We start from the raw sequence: 27,866 nt of genomic DNA, 5'->3' as shown, positions 1-27,866 counted from the left end.
TGGCGCTGGGTTGGAAGGGACTGGACTGCAGCCAGGACTGGGGGAGGCATAACTAAGACCACCAAGGGCAAGTTTAATAAGGAGATTACAAATTATCCTTGCAGGTTAAGAGATGTTGGTCTCTCGTCAGGGCTAGAAATCTTTCTAGACATTATTTAAATCCTGCTCCTCAATATGTACTGGTTAGGATTGTGCCGTGTTAAGATCAGCTGGCCCTAATTCACACTTCACCCCATCCCCCAGTTCTCTAAGTGACTGACAACCCTTGAAGCCTCTCCCTCTTCCAACTCAATATCCCCAGGAAGGAGGGCACAAAAAGATTTAAGGTCAAGCACATCTAGTTCCCCATCCTCTTGCCTCAATCATAGCCTCCACATCTGGTTCTTTACATTGCAGTGGAGACCCAGGCCAGGAGGGTCCCAGTTGAGTTCTAAGTTCCAGAACAGAGGGCCATAAGGGGGATGTTTTCTTTGTCTTCCTCTGACTTCCCAAGGCAAGATAAACAGGGGTTGCACCCAAAATGGTCTTGAGGAATGAGCTGATTTCCTCTATTGGTGTGGATGACAGGCAGTCCACAAATACCTGTTGTCACATAGGAAAGGGTGGTTAACTATTTCCTCAGCATTCCCAACTACCCTCTCTCCCCAAGAAGCTCCCTGGCCTGAAGAGTCCCCAACATTTACCCCAGAGGAGGTAGATGCCAAGGGTCACAAAGAATGAGATGACGATGAGGAAGCTGGGGTCTGGGCTCCAGAGTCGGCAGTGGTCTGGGCAGGCACAGGGAGTCTGGATGAAGACCTCCAGGTGGGTGGGCAGGAGGGACACGTGGACCATAGTACTCACTGGACTGCAGTTAAAGTGGGCCAGGGTGTTCAGGACACTGCTAGGCCAGGCTGGAAAAGATAAAGGGGTCAAGTTGTGGCATGAGGAGCTCTCAAGATTCCAGTCTTCTGATTCCAAATACCCTCATTCTCTAGCCTCTCAACCTCTTGCCCATAGGCTTCTTCAGTAATCATCCACACGACAGATTCCAACCCTTTTCCTAACAATAATAGCTAGCATTTATATAACATTTTGTTTGCAAAGCACTTTATCTTTTAACCTTGCAACAATCCTATGAGGTAGGTGTTATCCCCATTTTCCTATGGAGAAACTGAGGCAGACTGATCAAGTGACTTGCCTGGGGTTACACAGCTATTGTTTAAGGCAGGGCTTGATTTAGTCGTCCTGACTCTAGGTCCAATGCTCTATCCACTGGGCCATCTAGCTGGCTCCTGATTTCCCAAAGTCTCATCTGCTTACTCTTTTAGCACAAAAGATTCTCAAGTCCAGACGATCTCTTCTTAGTCCCTTAAACTCACAACTACAACCCTTTCCCACCCCAATTCCCATTCCCGGATGAGCTCTTTAAAAAAGATCCTTGGGTACCCACAGTAAGTATTTAATATATACTTTTTTTGTTCATTCTTAGAAGTGTTTCCCAAATCTTTTTTCTCTCTTAGGCTTCTTACCCACCTCATGGAACCAGATAAAATTAGGATCAAAGGCTTATCTAGTCTTAGATAATTCATTTAACAATTGAGGAAACAATGGCTTAGAGAGAAGGGAATAAGCCCTACCATGTGCCAGGCACTGTGCTAAATATTTTTGTACATATTGTCTTATTTGATCTTCATAACAATCCTGAGAGATAGAGCCTATTATTATTATCATCCCCATTTTACAGATGGGGAAACAAGTTAGCCAAGGTTAAAGTGACTTGCCCAGAGTCACGCAGCTATTAGGTAAGTGCCTGAGGCCCAAGTTGAATCCCGGTTTTTCAGACTCCAGGCCTGGTGCACTCTGTTCCCTTCAACACCTAGTTGCTTAGAGAAATTTGCCCAGTCACACAAAATGGCAGAGCCAACCTTCTGATCATAATAGCTCACATTTATACATTTCTTTGTAGTTAAAAACTCTTCACAAAAATCCCATGATGTAGAGAATGCCGATATCATTCCCATTTTGCAGAGGGAGAAAAGCTAAGGCTCAAATGGTTAAGTGACTTACAGGTCCCTTGGGTCCTAGCCCAGGATTTTCCCCACTGACCCATTCCCTCCTCACCAGGGTAGGTGACAGTCAAGACACGGGTGCTGCTGTTGTACCGAAATTCACTCTTTTGGTGCCTACCATAAGTAGTGTGGTGCAGATCCCCGGAGCCTGCTTGTCTGGAGGAGAAAGTCGAAGATAGAACCTTAGCAAATGAAACTCAGTTGGAGGCTCCCTTTATCATGGGTGAAGAAACTGAGGCATACAGCCGAGTCATGGTGAAAGTGTCTGGCTTTCTGAAAACCTTTTGTACGCTTGTCAATATGAAAAGAATAAAGTCTTGAGTTTGCCATGAACGTAAACAGAAGAAATAAAGGGAAGGGATCTTTTTCATGAAGAAAAGAATGAGACATGTTTCTCCAAAGACTCTTGGAAAAAAAGTATGACTGCACAGAAAATCAAATCAACCAGTTCCCTATGTCCCCTTGATAAACTTCTCATACCCCAGCTTGGGAACTCTTGCTCTAGAAGGCAAAGGCTAAGTCATTTCTCTAGGGGTACTTCCATCTCATTGGGAGGAAGGAGTCTGAGGCAGAATTTGAACTCAGGTTTTTCCTGACTCCTAGGTACACCCTCCCCCTAACCTCCCCCTCCCCCTCTCACAAACACATACCTTCATTTTATGAGATGAGAAAGCTAGGCAATGTTCACATAGGAAGAAACTCAGGAGAAGAGATTTGAACCCAGGCCTCTTTAATTCAGAAGCAAATCTTCTTTCTACTCTACCATGTGATTTCATGATTTCTACCTTGAATGGGAGGCAGGCAGAGTGAGGATCTCCTTACCTCAGGGTCACACATGCAGCCACCTGTACGCATTCAGTGGAGGTGAGGTTAGCAGGTTCGCTGAAAGGCTGGCAAGGGCTGAATTGAATGTATCCCTCAGGTTCCTTGTCGGGGGCTAAGGGGATGGTCAAGGGTCCCACAGCAGCCAGATTGATCACCTGATGACTCCCCTGCAGGAGGCACGTGCAAGGGTGGACCTGGACACAGTCCACATCCTGGGGCAGGGCCCCTTGCCCCCGGGACAGGAAGCTTAGCAAAAGCTGCAGAGGCAGGGGCCCCCAATACTTCATCCTGGACAGGGTCCTGCAGAAACTGACGACTCCTGCCACCAGAGTGAGAGAAATAGTAAATCAGTGAGCCAATGCTAGGGAGGAGCCGGGTGGAAAGGGTGGGGTTGGAATGCCCTGTCCTTTTTCTGGCTTTTCAAATTCTACCCATTCTTCAAGATCCTTCTCTGCGTCCTGGACCACCCTGGTCTTCAGTCATCTCTTCCCATTCCCAAATCCTCCAGAGAGTCTGGGGGCTTTTCCCTGTGCACCAATTAAACACTGCCTGGTTTGGGGAATTTTCTTCATCTGGTCAGTTCTTGTCCCTTCTGTGCTCAAAAGTTGTCAGTGGCACCCCAGTCTCCCTAGTCTGATTTATATTGGAGCTAGCTTGAACAGGCTCCTTCCTAAAGGTTAAATTTTCATTCTGAGCCTTGGAAATCAGCAAATGCTACAATCAGGGTTTGGTGTATTGTCTTGTTTATTGTTTTATCACACAGAAGTGCTGGAGGATATGCTAAGCTAGAAAATGTGTTAATTGTACGATTATTTGTTATTCAATGATTGTTGAGTCGTTTCAGTCGTGTCCCCATTTGGGGTTTTTTTGGCAGAGATACTGGAGTGGTTTGCCCTTTCCTTTTCCAGCTTATTTTAGAGATGAGCAAACTGAGGCAAACAGGGTTAAATGACTAGCCCAGGGTTACACAGCTTGTAAGCATCTGAGACTGGATCTGAACTCATGAAAATGAGTCTTTCTGACTTCATTGCGCCACCTAGCTGCTCTGTTAAACAATTACCAGCAGCCGTTGTTTAAAACCTTCCACAGCGTGGTTCCAGTCTACCTTTCCAACCATATTTTATATTACTGACCTTCACACACTCCAACTAAACTGAGTGACCAGCTGATTCCTGGATTTTGGTGGTTCCCGACTCTGGGCATTTGAACAGGTCATTCAATATGATAATAGCTAACATGTAGATAGCACCTACTATATAGTAGAGACACTGCTAAATTCTTTACAAACATTCTTTCAGTTGATCCTCACAACAACCCTGGGAGATAGGTCCTATTATTATCTCTTTTTTATAGATGAGGAAACTGAGGTAAACAGGTTGAATGACTTATCCACAGTCACACATCTAGTGAGTGTCTGAGGTCAGATCTGAAATCGGAAGTTCCTGACCCTAAGTTCTGTCCTCTGAGCCATGATGCCTCTAATATGCCTGGAATGTAACTCTGGCCCACCTTGGAGATAGGAATTGGACCTGGGATTTCATTGAAAGATGGATTTTCCTCAGTGCCTTCTTTGCAGCATGTGTAATCTTAGGGAGTTACCTAGGGTCCTGAGAAATAAGATAGTACTTGAACTTATATCTTTCTGGTTGTCAGTAAAAATTTAAACAGTAGTTATGTGCCAAGTTAAATGGTGATAAATTCTAGGGATATAGAGAAAGGCAAAAAACCACCAAGAAACACACATCCTAATGGGGGGATAAGGAAATAACTAGGCACGTACAAGAGATGTACAGAGTAGAAGGGAAGCTAACAGAGGGCAAAGGATTAGCAGCTGGAGAGACCAGGAAAAGCCTGCTGCAGGAGGTGGGATTTGAGTTGAGTCTTGATAGAAGCCAAGAAAAGTGAGAGGCCTCAGGGAGGGAAGGCAGAGCATCCCAACCATTTGGGACAGCCAGAGCAAAGGCAGAGAGAGGCAAGATGGAAAGTCATGTTCAAGCAAGAGCAAATACGTCAGTGTAGCTGAATGGCACACTTGGTGAAAGGGAATCAAGTGTAAGATACCAGAAAGCTTGGAAGGAGTTAAGAAGAGTTTTAAATGCCAAACAGAGAAATTTATATTTGATCCTGAAGGTAATAATAACTCAGAGTCACTGGCAATCATTAAACTAAGGAGAGGGTTAACATGATCTTACACTTTATATTTTTTGACTTAATATTTTATTTTTCCCCAATTACATGTAAAACCAGTGTTTAATATTTGTCTTGTAATGTTGAGTTCCAAATTCTTTCCTTCTCCCTGCTCCACCCTCATTGAGAAGGCAAGCAATTTGAAATGGGTTATACGTGTGCAATCATGCAAAACATTTCCATATTAGTCATGTTGTGAAAGAAAATATACACAAACAACTAAGAAAAATACAGAAGATAAAAAGTATGCTTTGATCCGCATTCAGTCTTGCACTTTAGAAAAGTCACTTTAGCAGCTGAGTGGAGGATGAATTTGAGTGGAAAGAGACTTAAAACAGAGAAGCTGAAGAATCTAGCCAAGAAATGAGAAGACCGAACCAAGATGATGGTGGCAGCTCTTGGAGTGAAGAGAAGGGGCTAGGTATGGGGGATGTTGTAGAAGTAGAAATGACAAGATTTAACACAGAATTAGATATGTGGGGTGAGAGTGAGGTTGAGGATGGTGCCAAAGTCACCAACGTGGGTGACTGCTCTTAACAGTAATGAAAAAGTTGGGAAGAGAGGAGGATTTGGGCAGAGATAAGTTCTGTTTTGGCCATGTTGAGTTCGAGATGCCTATGGGACATCTAATTTGAGATAACCAAAAGGCAGTTGGCAATTGATTGAGAGATAAATAGATCTGGGAATTAACTGCCTAGAGGTGATAATTGAACCCATGGGAGCTAAGGAGACCACCAAGTGAGATAGTGGAGAGGAAAGAGAGGAGAGCCCAGGGCACAGCCTTGGTGGACACCCTATGGTTGATGGGTGTAATATGAGTGAAGAGTCAGCAAAGATATAAAAAGAACGAAAAGGAAGCAGCAAAGGAGACTGAGAAGGAGGCAATGTCATGAAAACCTAGAGAGAGAGTATCCCAGGGGAGATCAACAGTGTCAGATGTTGCAGAGAGAGGTCAAGATGAAGATGCAAAAAGGCCATTAGATTTGGCAATTAAGATATCACTGAAAATAGAAAATAATTTTTCTACAACTAGACAATTTAAATTTGAACACTAGTTGTATTACTTTCTATTTTCAGAATTTCTAACCTTTAGTTTCTCTAAAAATAAAAATGGGCATAGCAACACTAGGGAAGATATGGGCCTTTGATCTTTGCGATTTGTGCCTGGTTGAATGCACCAGTCTTATGTTTTGATCCGCTTGGTGTCAACTGTAGTGAGAAGTCCCCTCCCTTTGAATATACTGTGGAAGATGAAAAAATGTGGTATAGTAGCACTGTAGAGGGCAGTTTCAGTTGAATGATGAGGTCAGAGCAGAGAATCTGGAGGAGAAGAGATGAAGGAGGCATCTGTTGTGAATAGCTTTTTAAATGTGATTAGCCATGAAAGAGGAGGGGAGATAGAGGATGACAGCTAGGAGGAATGGTTGGATCAAGTGAGAATTTTTAAAAGATGGGGTCAAGATAGGTTTGTCTGGTAATTTTTTAGAGTCTTCATAACCTCATTTGGGGTTTTCTTGGCAGAGATACTGGAGTGGTTTGTCATTTTCTTCTCTAGTTCATTTTATGGATGAGGAAACTGAGGCAAACAGGTTGACTTGACTTGTCCAGGGTCACACAGCTAGTGAGTGTCTGAGGCTGGATTTGAACTCAGGAAGAGGTGTCATCCTGACTTCAAGTCCAATATTCTATCTACTGCACCAGCTATCTGCCTGTTTGTTTGTAGGCAGCAGAGAAAAAGTCAGCAGTTATGAGGGCATTTAAAAGAGTAGGAATGATAGTGAGGGCAATATGCAGGATGAATCAGGAGGCGATGACATCTAGACTACACAAAAGGATTGACCTTGGCAAAGAGAAGGGCCATCTCTTCATTGGAGATATGCGGGAATGATGCAGGGTAAGGGGGAGATCTCTGGGAATGGTTTCCATTTTTTGGAAGTGAAGTCTTCAGATGAGATAGAGGAAAGAGGGGGTGCTCTGGGAGGATTGCTGCTGTGAAGAATGGATAAGTGAATTGATCAGGAATGAAAAGAATTCTTTGCAAAATGAGACCCAGGTGAGATTAAACACTGTAAATTTATAGTGGACCAAATCAACATGGCTTTTGTTATTTTCCCCAGTTCTGTTTCAGGACTACATGAATAGGAGTGAAGGAGGCAAATTGTGGGGGTTACAGCAGAGTGGATAGTGCCAGGCCTGGAGTCAAAAGATTCATCTCATGAGTTCAAATCCAGCCTCAGATATTTACTAGCTGTGTGACCCTAGGCAAGTCATTTAACTGTTTGTCTCAGTTTCTTCATCTCTAACATGAGCTGGAGAAGGAAATGGTGAACCACTCCAGTATCTCTGCCAAGCAGATACCAGAACGGGGAAACTGAGAATCAGATATAACTGAACGATAACAAGAAAGTGTTATTCTAACAAGAAGGCCCACACTGAAAATTTAACTATTGATTCATGAGAGCTGGTTTCAGCACACCTCTGGGGGAGAGAATGAGTGTCACCAGGAGTGAGCCTGGTCTCAGTGAGGATCAGAAGATGGAAGGAGGGAGAAAGAAAGAGTTTAAGATGAAAGGATGATTGTTAATTATGGAGCAGGCATTCCAGAGGGCACAGAAAAGTCAGGTAGATCTGGAGGAGGATGTTGGAGGGGAAGTGTTGAGGCAGGTAGGAGTAAGGGAGCAGCCAAGTTGGGACAAGGCAGTCTAGGGTTCAGAATCACTGGGATGGGTGAGTATAAAGAGATGGAAATAACTTATTCATTGAGGAGTGAGTCTAGGAAGAGTTTCAGTGGGTGGAGATGCTTTGAGGGAGGCATCTGATGAGACTGAGGGTAGAGTGCTGTGTCTTGTCAGTCTAAAGGAGTACTGTTATTGTGATCTTCATTTTATAGATGAGGAAACTGAGGCACTCAGAGGTTAAGCCACTTGCTCCAGGGGCACACAGTTAGTAACTGTCTGAGGCTGGTTTTGAACTTAGGCATTAGCAGACCAGAAGGTATGGGAGCTTGATAGGGGGTTGGAAAGAGTGTCTTGCCTGCCCTGGAGAAATATCTGGGGTGGGGGGGTGTCTGGCTTTCTATTTACTATATCAAGTTGCCCTTCCTCATCTTAGCCTGTTGAAATCGCTTAAGCCCCAGCTGAAGGGCTACATTATCCTGGGGGAAGTCTTTCCCAGGATTCCCCAAAACTGAAAATTATCTATCTTCCCAAAATTTTCCTAGAAGCCTATGCCTGGATCTCTCCCTTGTCCCTATCACCTTCTGCCTTGCATCATACTTATATGGGAAATATCCTCCTTGCATCATACAAATTGATAAAAGTGCCTCTCCCCCACCACTATCTCCAAGATCTGTAATAGCTTTGAAAACAGAGACTGTGTTTTTTAATCTTTGTGGTCCCAGCATGGAGCACAGAGCTTTTTATGTAACAGACACTTAATAAATGTTTGTTCAAGGAATGAATCTTAGAACGGCAAAGAATCTCATTTCAAGAGGTCAGCCCTTAGTACCACCCCCAACCACGCAGCACAGTGTTGATTTTCCTGCAGGCACCTGATAAATGTTTGTTGGGGCTCCTAGGGAGGGACTTAGACTGGGAAGAAACAGCATAATGTACTGCTAGGAGTAGCCCCTGGGTGACACAGAGGATAGAGTGCAGAACTTGGAGCCACCAACACCTGACTTGAGCCTATCTCAGACACTTCCTAGCTGTGCCTGCCTGAGCAAGTCACTTAACCTCCCATAGATTCAATTTCTTCATTTGTAAAATGGGGATAATAATAGCCATCTACCCCAAAGCGGTGTTGTAAGGATCCCCACTTATGTTAACATTAACACATAATTAACATATGTAAACTGCTTCACCAATTTTAAAGTGCTATACTGTTGTTTTTCAGTCCTGTCTGACTCCTTGTGACCCCATTTAGGGTTTTCTTGTCAAAGATACTGGACTGGTTTGCTATTTCCTTCTCCAGCTCATTTTACAGATGAGGAAACGGAGGCAAACAGCGTTAAATGACTTGCCCAGGGTCCCACAACTAGTAAGTGTCTGAGGCTGAATTTGAACTCAGGAGGAAGAATCTTCCTGACTACAGGCCTGGTGCTCTATTCACTATGGTGCCGAGCTGCCCTTAAAAGTACTATATAAACGCTAGCTATTATCGTGGAATGGGAAAAGCCTGATTCTGGAAACTATGAGACCCAAGCTCTCCATTTCTTTTTTTTTTTATTTTAAAATTTTATTATTTTTATTAAAAATTTTTTTTATTAATTAATGTATTTGTTTTCAGTTTTCTACAATCACTTCCATAAATCTTAGATTTTTCTACCTTTCCTTCCCCAAGAGGGCGTGCAGTCTGATATGGGTTTTACACGTACATTCTTACTGAATACATTTGCCTTAGTCATGTTGCATGAAAGAATTAAAATGAATGGGAGAAACCATGAGAAAAACCAAGACAAAACAAAACACAAGAGAAAATAGTCTGCTTCATTCTGCGATCCAGTTCCATAGTTCTTTCTCTGGATGTGAAAGGCATAAGCTCTCCATTTCTAAACTAGGTTGCTGAGTGTCCTTGGGCAAATCACTTCCCATCTCTGAAACTCGAGCTCCCCTTCTGTACAATGAAGGTCTTGTATTAGATTAGGAATTCTTGACCCTGGAGTTCATGGACTCCCAGATTCCAAGGAGCCTGTGAACTACAATAGGGAAAAAAAAATCACATCTTTATTTTCACTAACGCCTAACTGAAATTAAGCGTTTCCTTCAATTATGAATTTCTAAAAAATTATTCCGATTAAAGGAGCCCTCTCCTTGACCCCTTTCCTCTCTCCTTGCCCATCTCTGAAAACTACATTTCCCACAATGCCCTCCGAGTGGGTGGGGCTCGGAAGACTCCCTACAGTCTCGCGCTACTTGGGACCGGCCTACTCAGGGAGGTGGAGCTTCGGCATTCTGAGAGACGTGGCCAATCTCCGGAGGGGAGGGCGAGGAACTACGACTTCCAGGGTGCACCGTGACTCTGCGCCGGAAAAATGGATTAGTCCGGAAGTGGCATGTGTCCTCTTCCTACTGGGATCCGGCAGAAATGGTGAGCAGAGGGTGGGGGTGGTGGCATTCTGGGTGGGGGTGTTAAGCAGTTTTGGGGTTAAAACGAGAAGGGTACGTGAAAGAAGTGACGGTTGAACTGGGCCTTGAATATGACTTCGTCCAGCCGTCCCATTTTACAGAGGAGGAAGCTGAGGCCCATAGAGGAGGAGTGATTGGCAGCAAGTTCATGCTGCGAGTTCGTGGCTTTGCTAGATTCGGCCCCTCCCCGCTTGGGAGGAAGCCTCTCCGGCCCTGGGGTATCCCTTTCAGCTCCCAGCCCCTCTGCTTCCTCCTGAGGGGACAGGAGGACCGTCGAACCGGGTTCTGCTGGCCCAGAGATGATCGGGAACTCCCCCAGTCACACTGCAGCCCGGGGGGGAGCCGTAAAGAAACCATAACTGATCAATTATCTTTTTAAGCATCCTCCCCCAACCCAGCCAAGTCGCGCGATGATTGCCAGCGTGTGTAGGGGTTCCTCGAAAGCATGATGGGCGTGTGCTTTCCGGGTGGAGGCGGCGGCGGCGCGGGGTTTGGGTTTCTGCAGTCTGGGCTTGCGGGGCTGCAGTGGTGTCCCTTCATTGGGGCAGTCATGTGCCAGCACGTTCATTCACAGGCCAGTTTGTGCAGTCATTCCCCAGCCGCGGGGCGCACGGTTTCTAGTCCTTTGCTCTTATAAATAGTGCTGTATGTATATTTTTGCATTGATAGGTTTTTGCAATATGTGTTTAAAGTATAGATCCCAGTCTTTGTAGCTTTTCCTTCCTGCTTTTTCTGAATTCTTGCCGTTCTTGGGGTCCCTCCTCCCAAATGCTGCAGTGCTTAAAGCCAGATTCCTTCTCAGCACAAAATCTGTTCCTTCTCTCTCACCCCCCATTCTGCAGACGTCTGTTGAGAACCCATGTCTATAGCGCTTTGAGGTTGAACCCTGCTCTCCTCTCACCAAAGAGTTTCCCAGGCAGGCCTAGAGTCATGAAGACCCAGCTGCTTTGTTTTCTGTCTATAACTATGACATTGTATCCGGAAGTTCCTTCCACTTCTTTATCACCAACGTCAACAAGATTATTGGAACATTTAAATACCTTGTTACCAGGCACTGCGCTAAGCAGTTGTGACATTCTGTGTCCTGAGGTCCCTTCTATCTATAATATTCTCTTTTTAAAAAATTTTTTAAAAATTGAAAAAGTTTATTTATTTTTAGTTTACAACATTCTGTTCCATAAGCTTTTGAGTTTTAAATTTTCTCCCCCTCCTCCCCCCTCCCTCCTCAAGATGGCATGCAATCTGATATAGACTGTACATATGCATTCATATTAAACATTTTCACATTAGTCAAGTTGTAGAGAAGTATTGTAACCAATAGAATGAACCATGGGGAAGAAGAAACAAAACAAAACAAAAAGAGTAGTGCAAATAGTATGCTATGTAATATTCTGTTTTCTGAAGATCTTTCTAGTTCTAACTAGAACTTCTATATTCTATATTCTGAGGACTTCTCTAACTCTATATTTGAGCTCCCTTCTGACTCTAATAGGGTCAGCTAAGTAGCTCAATGATGCACTGGGTCTGGAGACAGGAAGACCTGAGTTAAATACAGCCTCAGTTACTTACTAGCTGTGTCACCCCAGGCAAGTCACTTAACCCTTTTTGCCTCAGTTTCCTCATCTGTAAAATGAGTTAGAGAAAGCAATGACAGACCATTCCAGTATCTTTGTCAAGAAAACCCCAAGAGGGGTCATGAAGAATTGGGCATGACTGAAAAATGACTGAGCAACAAATCTCTCTCTAATCTGTATTCTGAGGTCCGTTCTAGCTCTCATATTCTATGTTCTGAGGACCTTTCCAGCTTTATAGTTTAAATAACTATAATGCAAAGCGGATAAGTCTCGTAAGAGAAACAAACAAAATGCTACAGATGTTCAGAGGAGGGAGAGTGGGAAGGTAGTTGGTAATCAAGGAAGGGTTCATAGAGAAGTTGGCATTTAAGGTGACCCTCTGTGGGCAGGTAGGAGGGCATAGTGGAAAACACACTGAATCTGAAGTCATGAGGACTTGGATTCAAATCCTTGTGTCAAACACTAGATCTGTGATCTGGGGCAAATCATCTGACCTCTGTAGACTTCACTTTCCTCATCTGCAAAATGAGAGGGTTATACAGGAGAACTTATGAGGTCCTTTTCAGTTCTCGTTGGATGAGCCAACGATTTCATTTTTTTATTCCCTTATTCATGCATCCGTTTATCTATTTATTCATTCACTTTTTGGGGGAGGGTCCTCTGATTTTAGTAGGTAGAAATTGGAGAAAAGCATGTGAATTTGAGGGACCATCAAATTCAACCCTTTCATTCTACAGCTAGACAAGTAGAGGGCTCTGAGAGGGGAAATATTTTAGAGTCAAAAGATTTGGAATTACTTACAGGCTTCCTGACTCTTGACTCTCTACATCATACCACCATCTCTTCTTTCAAAGTAGCCAGGAGAAGAGATGAAATGTTCCTCCCTCCTTTTGGTATCATCCTTTGGGGAGCTAGGAGTGTGAAATGTTTACTATATAGTCAGGGGCCATCACTCTCATTTTGTTTAACTGTTTTTCTTTATTACCAGAGAGATAACTTGTTTGTCCCAAAAACATGGGGAGAGGTATTGATATATCTCTCAAAATCAAGAAATGATTTTGATATTTTTTTTGTTTTGTTTAAGTATTTCCCAATTCCATTAAAAATTTTTTAACATTCATTTCTTAAAATTTTGAGTTCCAAATTCTCTTCCTTCTTCTTGTCCTTCTCCTACCCCTTAGAAGCCAAGCAGTATGATTTTGATATAAAAACAAAAAGCATCAGTGAAACTTATATTTAATGTTCAGAGCTAGAGCTCTTGCCTCCCACCTTTTAGTCCTCTGTTCCATCATTTCCTATTAAGCAGGAGAAAAAGGCCAAGATGGAGGGAGACATTTTTTTGTGATGCCCCCCTGTATTATCTGCTTGGTGCCAAGGCTCAATGTTGCTCTGTTTTGCAGCTGTGTTTGTACCCAGGAAATGGACACTCTGGAGCCTGTGGGGTTTGGAGAGATTGCCAGAGATAAAGCTTAAACCCAAGTGCCTTTCAGCTGGGGCCATTAGCCACCAAGCAGGACACAGGCCTGGCTTTGTTCTCCTGGATGGGAAGGTGACTAGTTTCCCCGTGAGGCTTTGGGTGAGGCTGATGGGCCTCATCATTGATGAATAAGGGGAAATCTGTGTCCTGGGTGCTGTGAGAGAAGAGGAATTGGGGGTTTTATTGCTGAGGCTTTGTGAAGCCATTGTTTCTGTGGGCTTCTATTTTTTTGTCTTCAAAAGGTCACTGTGGGTGAGAATGGGGCAGTCTCATCTCCATGGGTCCAGAATAATGCTTTGTTGACACTCACTGGTCAGATCATGGGACCTTGCAACATAGAATCCAGAATTTTAACCTTTCTTATGACATCAATCACATTCTGCCTTGTGATTATGACTTATGAGGATCTCAGAATACGGGTTGTGGATACATAGGGAACATAGAACATGGAATGCTCAGTTGGAAAGGACTAGAGAAGGTTCTTGAGACCAGCACCAGGCAGCGTTAGTTAGGGTCCTCTAGAAGCCAGGGGTTGAGGTCCCCTCCAATCTTTGCTTTATAGGATATCATGGGATCCAAAGCCAGCAGTGACCATTTAGCCTGCTCCCTCATTTTACAAATGAAGATGCTGAGGCCTAAGCTTGCTCGGGGTCACATAGGTAAAAAGAAGCATAGTTGGAATTCAGATTCAGCTCTCTTGACACTAAACTCAGTACTCCCTCTGCTATAGCACGCTGCCTCAGCTATGATGAAATGCTTTGAAGAAATAGTACTTCGGACAGGACACCTAGATTCCTGGGTTGTTTTCCCATCCGTAAAATGGAGAGATTGGTCTCTTGATCTCCAGATCTGTCGTTGGTACTATGAATTATCAGACATCCATTTACCCCTGACTTGAGTCTGGAGCTGCCTCCTCTAATACTGGACTTGGATACGGAATGTAGGAGGGACTTTATAAATGATGTTTAGCCTGGAGTACGTGAGAATTTTATTCAGGTAGTTAAAGAGCCAGGGTTTAGAGGTGTTCCTTTTGATGGCAGAAGACAGAACTGGGCTCAATGAATGGATGGAAGTTTCTGAAGGCAGAAAAATTAGGCCTGATGTAAGGAAAAACTTCCTAACAATTACAGCTATCCAAAATGGCCTGGGCCAGTTTAGGAGGGGGTAGCATCCCCTACTTTGGTGGTATTTAAAAAGAAGAAGGATGACGCTTGTCAGGTGTGTTCCTGTGGGGATTCCTTTCAGCCGTGGGTCAGAGTAGGCTGCTGAGGTCCCTTCCAGTGCTCAAATTCTATGATTTTGTGGTAGTTTCATGACTCTCTTGGCTTATTAGAGTCATAGATCTCTCCTCATCGCTTCACCTGTCATGACGTACATGCATACCTGCCAGTCAGGTAGATGATTGCTCAATAATGCCTTCCCTTTTCACTCCCTTCCAGGCCACAGCAACAGATCAGGTGGTTGGATTTGGCCTGGTGGTTTTCAGTCTTGTGATCTTCGTCTACTACACAATTTGGGTGATCATTCTGGTAGGCTGCTTCTTCCCTGATCCCACCATTGGTAACAACTTTCTCCCCTTAGACTTCACAGAGCCCTCTGCTTTGTCACTGCAAAATTGATTTAACAGTCATGTTAATTTATCTGCATTTGTGTCTCATCCCTCTTCTAGAGGGCAGCGATAGGAACTTCTCTCAACTCCCTGTCTTTTGTAGTATCCGGGACAGTACCCTGATAGGTGCATAATCTTTGTTTGCTTAATAATCATTTGTTGAATGAATATTATGACGTACCTTATGTCATCATTGAATAGGCACTTTGAATGATTAAAAGATAAGTGGATAAGTCTATTCCTGGGCTACTTGCCTTCTCTCCCACAGCTACTGTGGTCCCAGTTTCAAATCTAAAACACTCACTTTCTTGAGCTCTTCCTGGTCATAGGCACCTGCTAGTCAGGCCATACAGACCGAGCAGCAGCTGGGTGCCGTTTTCCCCCTGGGAAGTGTGAGAGTGGAGGGCTCCCAAGAGAGCCAGGCTTACCTTGCCCTTCAGGACTGTTTCTGGTGTCCCCAAACTTGGCTGCTGCTGACTCAGGGTGGTAGAACTTACTTGGATGTCTCTCTCTCACTTTGCAGCCCTTCATAGACAGTGATCACATCATCCACAAGTACTTCCTGCCCAGAGATTATGCCATTATCATCCCCCTTGCAGCTGGCCTATTCCTTCTGCTGTTTGTGGGTGAGTAACCTTCCTCCTTCCCTCAGGAATGGGGAGAATGTTTCGGGAGTGATTTACATAACAGCAGCTGTTTGAGCTTCTTCATTACTGTGGATAATGATTTCATGGGATACTCACCACTTCCCAAAAGTGGTGGCGAGGTGGCACAGTGGTTACGGTACTGGACTTGGAGTTAGGAAGACCTGAGTTCAAGTCTTACCTAAGATAGTTCCTAGTTGTGTGACCCTGGGCAATTTGCTTAATTGCTTATGTGTACCTCAGTTTCTTTACCTGGATAATGAGGCAGTTGGACCTCATGGCCTTCTATGGTTCTTTCCAGCTCTAAATCTATGATCTTAGGAAAATGACTTGACCACGGTTTCCTGTTAGTGGTGCTGGATTTGGAATGAGAAAGATTTGGGTTCAAACCCACCTCTGACATTTATTGTATGAACCTCTCTCATGGGAAATTATCACCACTGGTTTGCAACAAGGATCAAATGTGAGAATGTATTTAAAGCACTTTGCAGACTTTAGAAGAGTCATATCATTGTCATTTATCATTGTGGTCATTAGTTGAAGATATAGAACCACGACCTAAATCTCCTGACCTTCTAGTCCTTCCCACTGTCTGCTACCTGTTTGAGTAGAAGTAAATGTCATTTATGGAGAGGGCTTTCAGAGATCATGATATCGTAGTCTCAGAGCTGGAAAAGGGCCCATTTTTAGATGTCATCTGACAGTTCAGTGCCAACTATACACGGATCGTCTCTCTAACATGTGCCTGACCACCTAGCCTTTGTATGAAGATCTCCTGCAACCATTCCTTCCCCAGCGTGGGCAGGGCTACACCAGCAGTTCTGGCTTCCCTCCCCCTAGGTATGGCTAAAGGCGGATACTCCATGGTCTCTAATGGGGACTTGTGGTTGAGAGGTCCCTCCTACTGCAACTAAAGTTTAAGTCTAAAGCTGTGTGAATATGAGGGTGGTGAATTTCTTACCCTAAGAATGTTCAGGGAAAAGGTGAGGGATCTCCTAGAAGGGAGGCGAGGAAGGCATTCGTACGTGGAGAGGGAGACTAGTCTTCAGGACAGCCAAGACCCCTTCTGCCTTCCTGTTGGTATTGTTTAGTGTTAATCACTTGCTTTGTTAAGGATCCATGTCCTTGTCCTTGCTTTGTGTTCTCCACAAACCTGCTGTAAAGCGTGGTGACCCTGGCTCACAAAAGGACATTTCTGGGCTTTCTGTTCCAGGGTTGTTCATCACTTATGTAATGCTGAAGAATCGGAAGCCAGCCAAGAAGACAAATTGAAGGAGGAGGCATAGCCAGACTTGGGGAGGAAGCTGGAGGTCAGATCTTGGACCCTGGGTGCTGCATCCCAGTGGGGCTTAGAGGAGACTCTGGGGGCAGGGATTAGAGAGATTCCTGTGCTCCTGTCCCCATCACCTCCTTTCAGGCCAGGGTTGACTGGGGCAGGGGGTGCCATCCTTATCTCAGGACACAGGTGATGAGCCTTAGCATCCCTGATGTCCCCTGACAGGTGTCCATTTTGGTCCTGTGGGACTGGCCTGAATTGAGTTCCATCTATGACTGACTGCATCCTTCATCCTGGGATCCAGCCCACATGGGAGGAACAAGAGAAGGACATTCCAGCTTTTCTCCCTTGGCCTCTCTCCCAGTTTTATGGGCGAAAGAGACATCAACCTCCTTCCCTCTCTCCTCTCCCTCTCAGGCTCTGCAAACGAGCTTTCCGTCACATTCCTATAGGTTCCTTCCCTTCTCTACCTCTTCCTCGGTGGAAAGTCAGCTTTTCAGAGGCTGACACAACCTCGGGCTCATCCTGGGGTACAGGATCTACTATACAAATCCCTGGCCCTAAATTTACTTCCTTGGGAGCAAGACCAGACCCTAGCCTGTTGAAGGGGCCAAAGAGAGAGAGAGATGCTCAGTGCAAGCTGTGAAAAGTGTAGAGACTTTGTGGACCAAACTACTGGCACTACCAGGTACAAAGTCCTGACAGATATTGTTTGTCCAGTGTGCTGTATCACACTCTATACCCATCTGACCGCCATGTGGTCTCTACACCCTACTGCAGCCCACGTGCTACTAAGCGTCCAGCTTCATCTCTGTGTTTCAATAAATATTTAATATGTGTCTGGCTCAGTCATCCCTCCACACCCCTCACAGGCCCAGCCCTTGTTCTCAGTCAGCTGGGGACTGGGGGTGATATAAGTAAAGTCTGAACCCAGCTGGGCTTTGTAGCTCAGAGAGAAGGGTCAAGAGGTGGATGGGGAAGCCTGGCAATATGGAGATTCTTTTCATCTGGAATCTCCTCCCTACTCCAGCCTGTACCTACATCCAAGAAATGTTAGAGTGGGACTCAGCTGGCCAAACAGCCATATGACATCTTCAGACAGGATGTCTCCAAGGGGGGTGGGGTGGGGAGAGGGGACTTTCATAGATCCTGAGGATAGAATCATCAGTGGCTGTGCCCAGCCTTTTGGTGGTTTATTTATTTTTTTTTTGTGCTGCCTTTTTTTTTTCTGTCAGTTTTTTTTCCAGTTTATTTATTTTTAGTTTTCAACATTCACTTTCATAAGTTTAAAATTTTCTCCCCCTCCCTACCCCTTCTTTCCCCAAAACAGCATACAATCTGATGTAGGCTCTACATATACATTCCTATTAAACACATTTTCACATTAGTCATGTTGCATAGAAAAATTATAATGAATGGCAGAAACCATAAGAAAGAAAACAAAGCAAAAAGGAAAATAAAATAATCTGCTTTGTTCTGCATTCCAATTCCAGAGTTTTCCAAGTTGGAAGAAAGAAAAAAAAAAAACAAAGCCCTGGTAATATGTCTATTCAAGCAAAACAAATTCCCAAATTGTTTGTGTCCAAAAATGTATGTATGTCTCACTCTGCCCTCCTCTCTCAGGAGGTGGCTAGCATGTTTCATTATGAATCTTCTGGAATCAGTGCAGTCAATAAGCATTCATTTAGTACTTGTGATGTGCCTAACCTGTTCTAAATACTGGGGAGACAAAGACCTGCCTTCAAGGAGATTATGCATTCTTTTCAAAAGACTTATTTTCAGTTAACAGGTATTTTCTATCTTTTGTATTCCACTGGAAAACCAAGCCCTTGCAATAAATATGTTCATTCAACAAAACAAATTTCTGCATTGGCTATGTCCAGATATGTGGGTCTCTGGATCTTGCATCTATCTCCTCCCTATGCAATGAGTAGCTTTCTTCCTCATTTATCTAGAATCCTGGTCAGCTTTTATGTTGATCACTTTTCTGAAGACCTTATAGTATTGTTATAATTATGTATTGTTCTGGTTCTGCTCATATCCCTCTGCAACAGTTCATACAAGTCTTCACAAGTTTCTCTGATATCTCTTATCATTTCTTTCAGCAGAATAGTATCTCATCACATATAACTTGCTCAGTTTTTACTCAACTGACAGGCATCCCTTCAGTTTCCATTTCTTTGCCACTGGGGCAAAAACTATTTTTTGTGCATGTGGGGTTCTTTTCCTCTTTCTTTGATTTCAGTTTAGGTCCAGTAACTGTATTGCTGGGCCAAAGAGTATGTACAATGCAGTAACTTTGGGGGAGGAGGGGTGGGATATAGTTCCAAAGTGCTTTTCAGAATGGTTGGATCAGTTCACAGCTCCACCAACAGCACATGAATGTACCTGTTTTCCCACAGCCCCTCCAGCATTTGTCATTTTCCATTTTTGTCAAATTCTCCTTTCTGATAGGTGTGAAGTAGAGCTGCTGAATAGTTTCCATTTTCATTTCTCCAATTATCAGTGATTTAGCATTTTTAATATGGCTGTTGATAGCTTAGATTTCTTTCTCTGAACATTGTTTGTATCCTTTGACTTGACTAATTTGTGGTCAGCCTTTGGGGGCACTAGGAGCTGCTGCCTCCGGACAAGTCAGTGTCTCCGTTTGTAAAGAAGTATACTGTGGAATACAAGATCTCAGCAGTTCTTTCCAGTTCCATAATACTGTAGTATCTTCAGGTCCTCTCCCTAGAGAAGGTGATGTCGGTTTCTGCACCATCCTAAATTTGACCACCAGGATCAGAAATCTTTGGACCTCCCACGTACTCCCTTAACGACCTGACCTGGGTTTGAGGTCCTGGACTGAGGCCCAGATTACTGAACTCATTCCCTTCCCCGCAGGCCTCAGGGCACCCCCACAATCCCACCAAGGGGCAGTCCAGCTTGGGGCTGGGGTCCTGAGCAGGTGGGTGAGGAAGGGGAAGGAGAGGGAGAGGAGACACGTCCAGGAAACCCCGGAATCTTCATCCTGGAAGGGACGGGTCTGGGAGGTGTGGGGTGATGTGTGGAAGGGGGACCCTGAGTCCGAGGCCCAGCTCTGCTGTTCACACCCTCCGTGAGCTCTCTCGGACTCATTTTCCTCCTTTGTAAAGCGAAGGGGAGGATTGGACTAAATGGCCTCTAAGAACCCTCCCAGCTCCAGGTCTCTAATCCCACGGGACGGTTTGGGGAAACTGAGGCCCGGGAAATTGATGAGGCTAGCGCAAGGTCGGGCAGATGATACAGGAGGGACTCACGACTCCAACCCAGCTCTTCCGATTCCCGTTATGGCTGGCGAGGAACAGGCAAGCACCCAGGAGTCCCGCCTTCTAGCTTTTGCCCATTTCCACCCCCACCCTGCAGAGATCCGTTTCCCCAGTTAGCCAATCCGGGGCTCTCACCGGGAAGCTCGAAGCGGGGAATCCCCGCCCGAGGCGGCGGGGGCGGGGCCTGTGGGCCTGTGGGGGCGGGGCCTATGGGCTGGGGGGGCGGGACAAAAGATCCGAGCGAGGCCGCGAGCCCTGGCTTTGTGGCGCCTGGAGCGTCAGCAGCGGCCGCGGGGGCCATGGCGGAGCGGCCACCGCATCACAAAAAGGTAGGTCCGGGCGGACGTGCGGGTGGCCGGCCGGGTGGATGCGCTCCGGCCAGCCCGGGCTGCGGTCCCCCAGCCCCGCCCGGCTCCCGCCTCTCCGGGCGCCTAGACAGCGCCGGGGGCTCGCGGGACGCCCCCGGGGTGGGCGGGCGGGGGCGGCGGCGCCCCTGGCCGGGCATCGCGGGGCTCCGCTGTTGGGATGGTGACAGGTAGTGCACGAGCGAGCCGCGCCGCGCGGGTGCACGTGCCCTCGCAGGTGCGGGCATCGCGGCTTGCCAGTGCTGGGGGCTGCCCGGGCTTCGGCGCGGCGCTCCAGTGTCAGTGCCTGCTGCGCCCAGGTGTGCGCCGTGCGGACTGTTGAACCCCCGCCGAGCCCCCGCAGCCGAACCCCCGGGAATGCAGACCCTCCCTTGGACCCCACCTCACCTCCATCCTCCCCAGCCCAAGACGGAGCCCTCCGACCCTGGCGTGTGTCCCACCAGGGAAGGCCGTCCCCCTCCTTGTATCTCCCCACCTCAAGATGGGCTGACCACGAACCTGCGTGTCCTGCTCTCCAGAAGGGCCGACCCCCTTCTTGCCCTAGCGGGCAAACTCCGGATCCGTAACTAGCGCTTCTGGTCCCTAAAGTGGGCACCACAAAACAGACGTGTGTTGGCTGCGGGGCAGCGGCCCAGGGAGCTGTCTACCTGGGTTTTTGCAAACCCTCCCCTTCATTCTGTACAAGACCCCGACTCGCTGAGTCTTCTCTGGACAGGTGCGGAGAAAACATGGTTCTCCCAAGGAAACCCATCTCAAACCCCGAGCCACTGAACATTTGAGAAAGTCAGCCACTGGACAGTTGAGAAAGGCCGCCACTGAACAGTTGAGAAAGGCAGCCACTGAACAGTTGAGAAAGGCAGCCATTGAACAGGTGAGGAAGGTAGCCATCGAGAGGCACCTAAGCATAACCCAGAGGTGACCAACAGTGGAGAGTTCTGGGCTTGGGGCCATCGAAGGTGGTGGACTGGGTAAAGGGAGTGGGGGGAGCTGGGCCCCGGATGTGAGAGGCTGTGGCACAGGGCAGGGAAGACGGTGAGGTGCGGGAACACCTGGGGACAAGCACCCTCTTCTTCCCCGTTTCAACACTCTGAAATCAAAGACCAGTGGTCCCATCTTTCCTATGCCTTAACTGTATGTCCCTTCCCCAGGAAGCCTCTCCCACTGTCCGCTCACAGGAGGGGGCCACCAGCGGCAGGTCTGGCCGCCAAAGCTTTTCCCGAGGTCGCTCCTTGTTTCGGCGGTTGCTATGGCTCATAAGAGAGAGGTGGAAATTACTGGGCCTTTTTGAAATTGACTCTACTCATGAGCATTACAAGCTGATGTGCATGATTAAGGCAGGGCTTCGGGATGCCATCCAGGTGTCCGTTGACCTCCCCTCCAAGGTGAGCCCGCTTGTGAAGAGGACCCACTGGGACTGAGTGCTTTGGGGTGTCATTCAGTGGGGGAGAGATAGCACAAAGAACTGATGGCAGGAGATCTTGGGTTCCAGCCCCAGCTCTGCTGTTTACTTGGTGGAAAACCATTTTCCTTCCCCAAACCTAAATTTCCTCATCTCTAAAAGGAGGTCAGACTCTAATTGAGATAGTCTCAGATATCCCTTTTAGTGTCAGCATCCCCAGTTCTGACAGTCTGTGATTCTTTGAATAAAAAAACACACATGTGCTCCCACCTCCAGTCTGACCCTGCCCTCTGCCCACGGGAAAATCAACTGTGCCCCATGCCTCTGGCCTCCCCCGAGGCCTGGGACCCTGCGAGAGCCTGCTCAGCAAATCCCAGAGCTCACAGGTCAGCACAGAGGCTGAGCTGGGCAATTGGATGAGTCAGTGTAGGGGAAAGGAACTGTCTTCTCCTGTGATTGATGAAAGAGAAGAGGAAGAAAGTCAGGGAGAAGGCTAAGAAAGAAAGGCTGTGGGAGGGGCTAAGTAAGAAAGGCAGGATTCAGAGGTTCACCCCTCCCATTTTCCTAGCCACCCTAGAAGGCAGGGTTTTCTCCTTCCTACCCTCTATGGACACCCGAGGACAGGAAATGGGATTGAGCTGAGAGTGGGATTGAAAGTCCTCTAAAAATGGAGGTGGCAGGCAACAATTTCACCCAAGCCTTTGTCTGTTTTTCCCCTCTAGCTGCCCTTAAAGGAGGAAGATTATACATCTGTAATGACCCAGCCCCACGAGGTAGGAGCTTTGGGAATCCCTAGAGGTGGGGTGGGGGAGGGGCCCTCACTGTGCCACTGATTTAAACTAGGGCTTGGAAATAACCCTGGACAATTTATTTCTCCTTGGGTGGTCCTAGTTTCCTCATTTCTCAAGTGGTTATAATAATCCTTGTCCTGTCTCCCTCATAGAATAGTTAGGAAGGGCAGGACACATAAATGATGGGTGGGAAAGCTGTAGGGAAACCCCACAGACCCGTCAAGAGATGAGTCCTAGTAGGGCTGGGTTACTGGGGGAACCCTCAGGACAGATCTCTGGCCCAGATGCTCCACTTTCCCCTTGGCCTAACCCAGGGATGGGGAACCTGCAGCCTCGAGGCCACCTATGGCTGAATCCAAACTTCACAGAACACATTCCCTTCATAAAAGGAGACTTCTCTATTTGCATGTCCAACATATGACCCCTCAAACATGCTAGTCACCCTCTCTAAGATAGGAGGTGTGTATTCAAATGTGCACATTGTAGAAGCAACCCCAAGACCACACACACATGCATGTTGTATGGGCCCGTGCTTACATCATCTGCACAACATGCATGTTCACACAGTGCATGATAATGTGGCATGTCATGATAACAAAGGAGAAATAAACATTTATCAAGTGCCTGCTCTGTGCTAGTCATTGTGCTAAGCACTTTACAAATATAATCTCATGTCACTCCTAATAACAACAGCAGTAATTAATTGTATATAGAGCTTGCTCTGTGCCAGGCGCTTCACAATTATTCTCTCTCAAGGTGGTAGGTGCTAGTATTATCCCCATTTTACAGTTGAGGAAATGGAGGCAGCCAGGAGCTAAATGACTTGGCCAGGGTCAAACAGCTAGTAGGTGTCTGAGCCCAGCTTTGAATTTAGGTCTTCCTGATTCCAGGCATAGTGCTCTACCCATTGCACCACCTAGCTCACTTCTCTGTAGTTTTCATAAAAAAAAACTTGATTCATTCAGACCTGACATGACATAAACTCTCACATATGTGCATGCTAATATAGCATGCTCCCATACAGTGTCTACACTATGTGAGCCCCGTATACACACGTTCACATTTCATGTGTTTCACATGCACATGTCAACTAATAAGTCATTTATGAGCACCTTCTGTGTACCAAGTGTACTAGTTCCTGGAAAAACAAAGGAAAAATAAGAAAGTCCCCATCCTCAGGGAGCTTATATTCTTCGGGGTACAACATATACATATATAAAGAGAGAGGGACCTGTGATTTCATAGAGTGACTAGGTGAGGACATTCTACACTGCATGTTGGCATCTTTTCTGCCTCTAGTTTTAGAAAGTTGCTTGGGGCACAGAGAGGTTAAACACTTTGCCCAAGGTTGTAGAGCTGATATCATCCATCTGACCTTAGACATTTAACTAGCTGTGTGACCCTGGTCAAGTCACTTAACTCCTGTCTGCCTCAGTTTCTTCACATATAAAATAGGGCTGATAATAGCATCTGCTTCCTAGGGTTATTGTGAGGAACAAGTGGAATATTTTTGTAAGGTGCTATATAAATGCTACTTATTATTAGGCTAAACTGTGCATTCTTGGCAATCAGTGCTCTGAGGGGGGGAGGGGGGCAAGGTAATCCCAGAGCTCTCCTGTCATCTCTGCCCTGGAATTCTGGCATATACCATGCTCTGTTACGTTATTTCATTGGCCCTTCCCACTCAGGGCTTTGAAATGGTCACCATGGCAGGCCCTGTCTTTGCCCACCTTCGCCACTTCCTGGGCCTGATAGAAAAGGATTACCAGCACTCCTTGAGCTCCAGCTCATGCTTCCTACAGTTCATCAGTAACTCCAAGAGCAAAGCCAACTTCTTCTTGACGTGAGCATCACATCAAAGGGGGGGTGGGGGTGGGTGAGGAAAGGGGGCCCTAGGAAAGATAGATATTGGGGAACCAGCTAAGGGCAGGCAGACAGGCTGGTCCTAGGAGCTCTCAATTATCTGTGTGCTGCATCCTTCTACATATGTGGTTCTTGATAGGGAGAGAGCAGAGTTCTGAGTGCTGGAGCTCTGGGAGGAGCTCTGGCCAGGGGACTCTTTGTATGGAGGGTGGGGAGGGTGGAGGGAAGAGTGGGTAAAATTTAGAGGGAGGGGCTGGGCTGGGATTAGAGGAAATCCAGGGATTAGAGAGGTCAGAGAGTGATGGAGAGAAAAAGGGAGGGGAAATTGAGGGAAGGAGAGAGAGACAGAGAGAGAGAGAGGAGAGTGAGAGAATAAATTCATAAGGGGTGATATGGCCAGTGCTCCAGGCTGGGCCTGATTCTGACCTCTGACCCTTCTTGGTCTCTTCCCATCCCAGAAATGACAAGCGTTTCTTCCTGAAGACCCAAAACAAGTGGGAGATCCAGTTCCTGCTCTCCAAACTGGCACTCTACATTCATCACCTTCACAAATACCCCCATTCCCTGCTTGTCAAGTTTCTGGGTAGGACCCAGGCCTGTCTGAGGAGGCTGCTCTAAGGGGACAGGGATGCTGCTGTTTGGGCTCCCTATCACTCATTCTTCTTTCTCTCTCTGTCTCTGTCTGCCTTTCCTGATAGGTATCCACAGCATCAAGGTGGCCCAGGAAAAGAAGGTAGGGGATGTTCAGGGCATGGGGGATTTGGAGTGTGAAGAAGAGGGCAGAAGATGACCCCTCTTCCCTTTCCCCTTCTCCCAGAAATACTTCATCGTCATGCAGAGCATCTTCTATCCTGATGATCGAGTTTCCGAAAGGTTGGTGGGCAGACAGAGAGAGTTCCATCCCCACAAGCCTATCTATCCAAGGTGCCCCCACAGAATGGGTGTTGGAGCTCTTGGTACTAGCCATTCACATTTTTGTCATACTTTAAGGGATACAACAACCCTGTGAGGTAGGGAGTGCAAGTTTTGTTATTCAAATTTTCCAAAAGAGTAAAGTGAGACCTAGTGAAGCTAAAAGATCTGTCTTTGGTCTTACGAGTGTCAAGGCTCCAACTGGAGTTTGGGTCTCAGGAGCCCTGGCCCAATATTTCTCTACTAAGCCCTCGAAGGGCACCAGAATGACCCAGCTGGAGGAAACCTGAGAACACAGAAATGGTAGAACTCAAAGAGCTCATGGCAGGGGTGGGATGGGGGTGGGGATATGTAAATAACGGGGACCAAGAAAGACCTGCAGAAGCTAAGATTTTAGCTGAGTTTACAAGGAAGCCAGGGAAGGTAGGAGGCAGAGGTGACTGGATAGAACAGAAGTGGGAAAACTTGACTTCCCATCTTCCTTTTGCCACCTTATGACCAGCTGACCTCTGGCAAATCAGCCTCTCTCCACTTCAGTTTCCCCAATGGTAAAATGATGCTCCCTCCTCCTTCACAGGACTGTCTTGAGGGTAAAATGAAGTGAGTGATGGGGATCTGCTTTGTTAGCTGTGCAGCTCTATGTATAGACAAGGGAGCATTAGAATGCATGCACCGAACTTGACTGAGCATTAAGTGTGGATCTGGCCCTGTGACAGACTGTTGGAAGCAAGACAAAGAAGGAAACAACGCCTTTCCGCCCACCCCCCTTCCCTGGAGCCTTTTCCTTGGTCTTTTTTGTTAGTCAGGCTCCCTGAGGGGTTCTTGGGAAAGATCATATGAAGGGAAGCCACTCTTTCATTGAGACTCTGTGAACTGTCTGTCCATTGAACCCTCTAAGGTGCCCTATCTCAGGGACACATACATCCCCTAATCAAATTTATTAAGTGTTTAACACAATGCCAGGTACCTAGTCATCATTTAATAAATGCTTCCTTCCTTCCTTCCTTCCTTCCTTCCTTCCTTCCTTCCTTCCTTCCTTCCTTCCTTCCTTCCTTCCTCCCTCCCTCCCTCCCTCCCTCCCTCTCTCCCTCCTCCTCCTTCCCTTCCTCACTCCCTGCCTTCCTTCCTTCCCCTTGCCTGATCAGGTATGACATTAAAGGGTGTCGAGTGAGCCGCTGGACAGATCCTCCGCCTGAGGACAGCCACATTTTCGTGGTGCTAAAGGATCTCAACTTTGAAGGAAAAACCATCTCCCTGGGTGAGTCAGCCCCTGGTCTAGGGTACTTACCACTCAGTGCCCCTGAATATCTTATCCATGGCCTCAGCCTCTCAGTCCTCCTAGGAGCGTAGTTCTGCTTGGGAGGGCAGGGGGTCAGAGCCATCAGGTACCAGCTGGGGTAAACTCTACTCTCACCACTGTGGCAGGAGGCTGCTGGGAGAGAGAAAACAGTGGCAAAGCCTTCACTCTGGGCCTCAAGTTGACCCCAGTGAGATGGTGATAAATGCTCTGCCATCTCTGTCTGTTCCCTGTCCTCTGCTTTGTCCTGAATGCCCCAGAAAGACCTAGGGTATCTTCATGATTCCTTTTCACCTACACTACCCACCCTGCTCTGTGATCCTAACCCACTTCCACAGGGTCCCAGAAGAACTGGTTTATCAAGCAGATGGAGCTGGACACAGACTTCCTACGTAACCTCAATGTCCTGGACTACAGCCTCCTGATAGCCTTTCAGAAGCTCCACTTGGACGAGAAGCACTCCAGGAAAAATATCATGAATCGTTTAGTCAGGTAAGCCACCTTGGGGAATCAGCAGGAGAGACCCTGGAGAAGATGAGACATGAGAGTGGTGGTGAAGGACGTAATAGCTGGGATCAAAGATCTCAAGGGTGGAGATGTGGAAACCAGACTGTACATACTCTGCTTGGCCCCAGAGGTCAGAGCTAGGAAAAGTGGGTACAAGTTGCAAAGAGACAGACTGACGCTTGATGTGAGGGGACACTTCTGAATGATGAGAGCCATCTGGAAGGAGGGTGGGCTACTTGGGCATGGTGGGTTCCCCCTCAATAGCAGTCTCTGAGCAGGGGCTGGGTGACCACTTGTCAGACAGAGTATGGGGGGATTTGTTTCAGGGATACACCTGACTAGGTGCTGCCTGCCAGCTCTCTGTTCTGTGATTGTTTGAGGGTGGGAGCAGGGTCCGAGGGAATCAGAGGGAGGATTTGAAAGACTGTAGGCAGAGGCCATGTAGCATCCACTACTTGAGGTATGAGGAGGACCTAGGTGACAACCATCAGGACAGTGAAGGGATTTGAACCCATCCACACAAGTATCAGCTGAAGAAACTAAGCTTTGTGACTCTGTGACTTTAGTTTAGGCAAATCATCTTACTTCTTCTGACCTCGGTTTCCTTATCTAGAAAATGGATGGACTGTATTAATGAATTTTGCAGGTTCCTTCTAGCTTCAGAATGAATCCTAGA

General features: G+C 46.6%; 3 protein-coding genes and 1 long non-coding RNA gene across 9 annotated transcripts in view; 2 read left to right on the top strand and 2 right to left on the bottom strand.

The window, feature by feature from the left end:
* Positions 1–38: 38 nt before the first annotated feature.
* On the bottom strand, positions 39–13,170 carry LOC140519492 (uncharacterized). Of its 2 annotated transcripts, XM_072632541.1 has the most exons (5): positions 12,565–13,170; positions 2,874–3,195; positions 2,104–2,207; positions 684–893; positions 39–582 (listed from the first exon to the last, which is right to left on the bottom strand). In XM_072632541.1, exons 2-5 carry the CDS (start codon positions 3,161–3,163, stop codon positions 431–433), a joined length of 756 nt encoding a protein of 251 aa, XP_072488642.1. In that variant the 5' UTR covers positions 3,164–3,195; positions 12,565–13,170; the 3' UTR covers positions 39–430. The 2 variants fall into 2 exon arrangements, with proteins under 2 accessions (XP_072488642.1, XP_072488643.1); XM_072632542.1 differs by lacking the exon at positions 12,565–13,170 and having other exon boundaries at positions 2,170–2,207; positions 2,874–3,430.
* Positions 9,911–17,608, top strand: DPM2 (dolichyl-phosphate mannosyltransferase subunit 2, regulatory). Its single transcript, XM_072632544.1, has 6 exons — positions 9,911–10,151; positions 13,164–13,312; positions 14,680–14,769; positions 15,373–15,475; positions 16,707–16,803; positions 16,995–17,608. Exons 1-5 carry the CDS (start codon positions 9,926–9,928, stop codon positions 16,763–16,765), a joined length of 627 nt encoding a protein of 208 aa, XP_072488645.1. The 5' UTR covers positions 9,911–9,925; the 3' UTR covers positions 16,766–16,803; positions 16,995–17,608.
* A 697-nt stretch (positions 17,609–18,305) lies between these two features.
* On the bottom strand, positions 18,306–20,479 carry LOC140519495 (uncharacterized). The gene is made up of 2 exons (XR_011972218.1): positions 20,048–20,479; positions 18,306–19,499 (listed from the first exon to the last, which is right to left on the bottom strand). It is a non-coding gene; the product is annotated as an uncharacterized lncRNA (long non-coding RNA).
* Positions 20,287–27,866, top strand: part of PIP5KL1 (phosphatidylinositol-4-phosphate 5-kinase like 1) — a 26,784-nt gene continuing 19,204 nt past the window's right edge. For 4 of the 5 annotated variants that reach the window (XR_011972215.1, XR_011972216.1, XR_011972214.1 and 1 more), the window contains exons 1-10: positions 20,287–20,385; positions 21,137–21,292; positions 21,570–21,803; positions 22,543–22,593; positions 24,300–24,454; positions 24,933–25,057; positions 25,173–25,207; positions 25,292–25,347; positions 26,532–26,644; positions 27,022–27,175. Coding sequence is in view for 1 of the 5 variants with exons in the window: in XM_072632537.1 (XP_072488638.1) it covers positions 20,356–20,385; positions 21,137–21,292; positions 21,570–21,803; positions 22,543–22,593; positions 24,300–24,454; positions 24,933–25,057; positions 25,173–25,207; positions 25,292–25,347; positions 26,532–26,644; positions 27,022–27,175 (1,109 nt within the window). In the remaining 4 variants the exon portion in view is untranslated. The remainder of the gene's footprint in view (positions 20,386–21,136; positions 21,293–21,569; positions 21,804–22,542; positions 22,594–24,299; positions 24,455–24,932; positions 25,058–25,172; positions 25,208–25,291; positions 25,348–26,531; positions 26,645–27,021; positions 27,176–27,866) is intronic. The other variant, XR_011972217.1, reaches the window with a different exon arrangement.

This window comes from Notamacropus eugenii, chromosome 1, assembly GCF_028372415.1.
Source record: "Notamacropus eugenii isolate mMacEug1 chromosome 1, mMacEug1.pri_v2, whole genome shotgun sequence".
NCBI lineage: Eukaryota > Metazoa > Chordata > Mammalia > Diprotodontia > Macropodidae > Notamacropus > Notamacropus eugenii.
The sequence above is the reverse complement of the archived record's forward strand: the minus strand, read 5'-3'. Positions and strand labels throughout refer to the sequence as shown.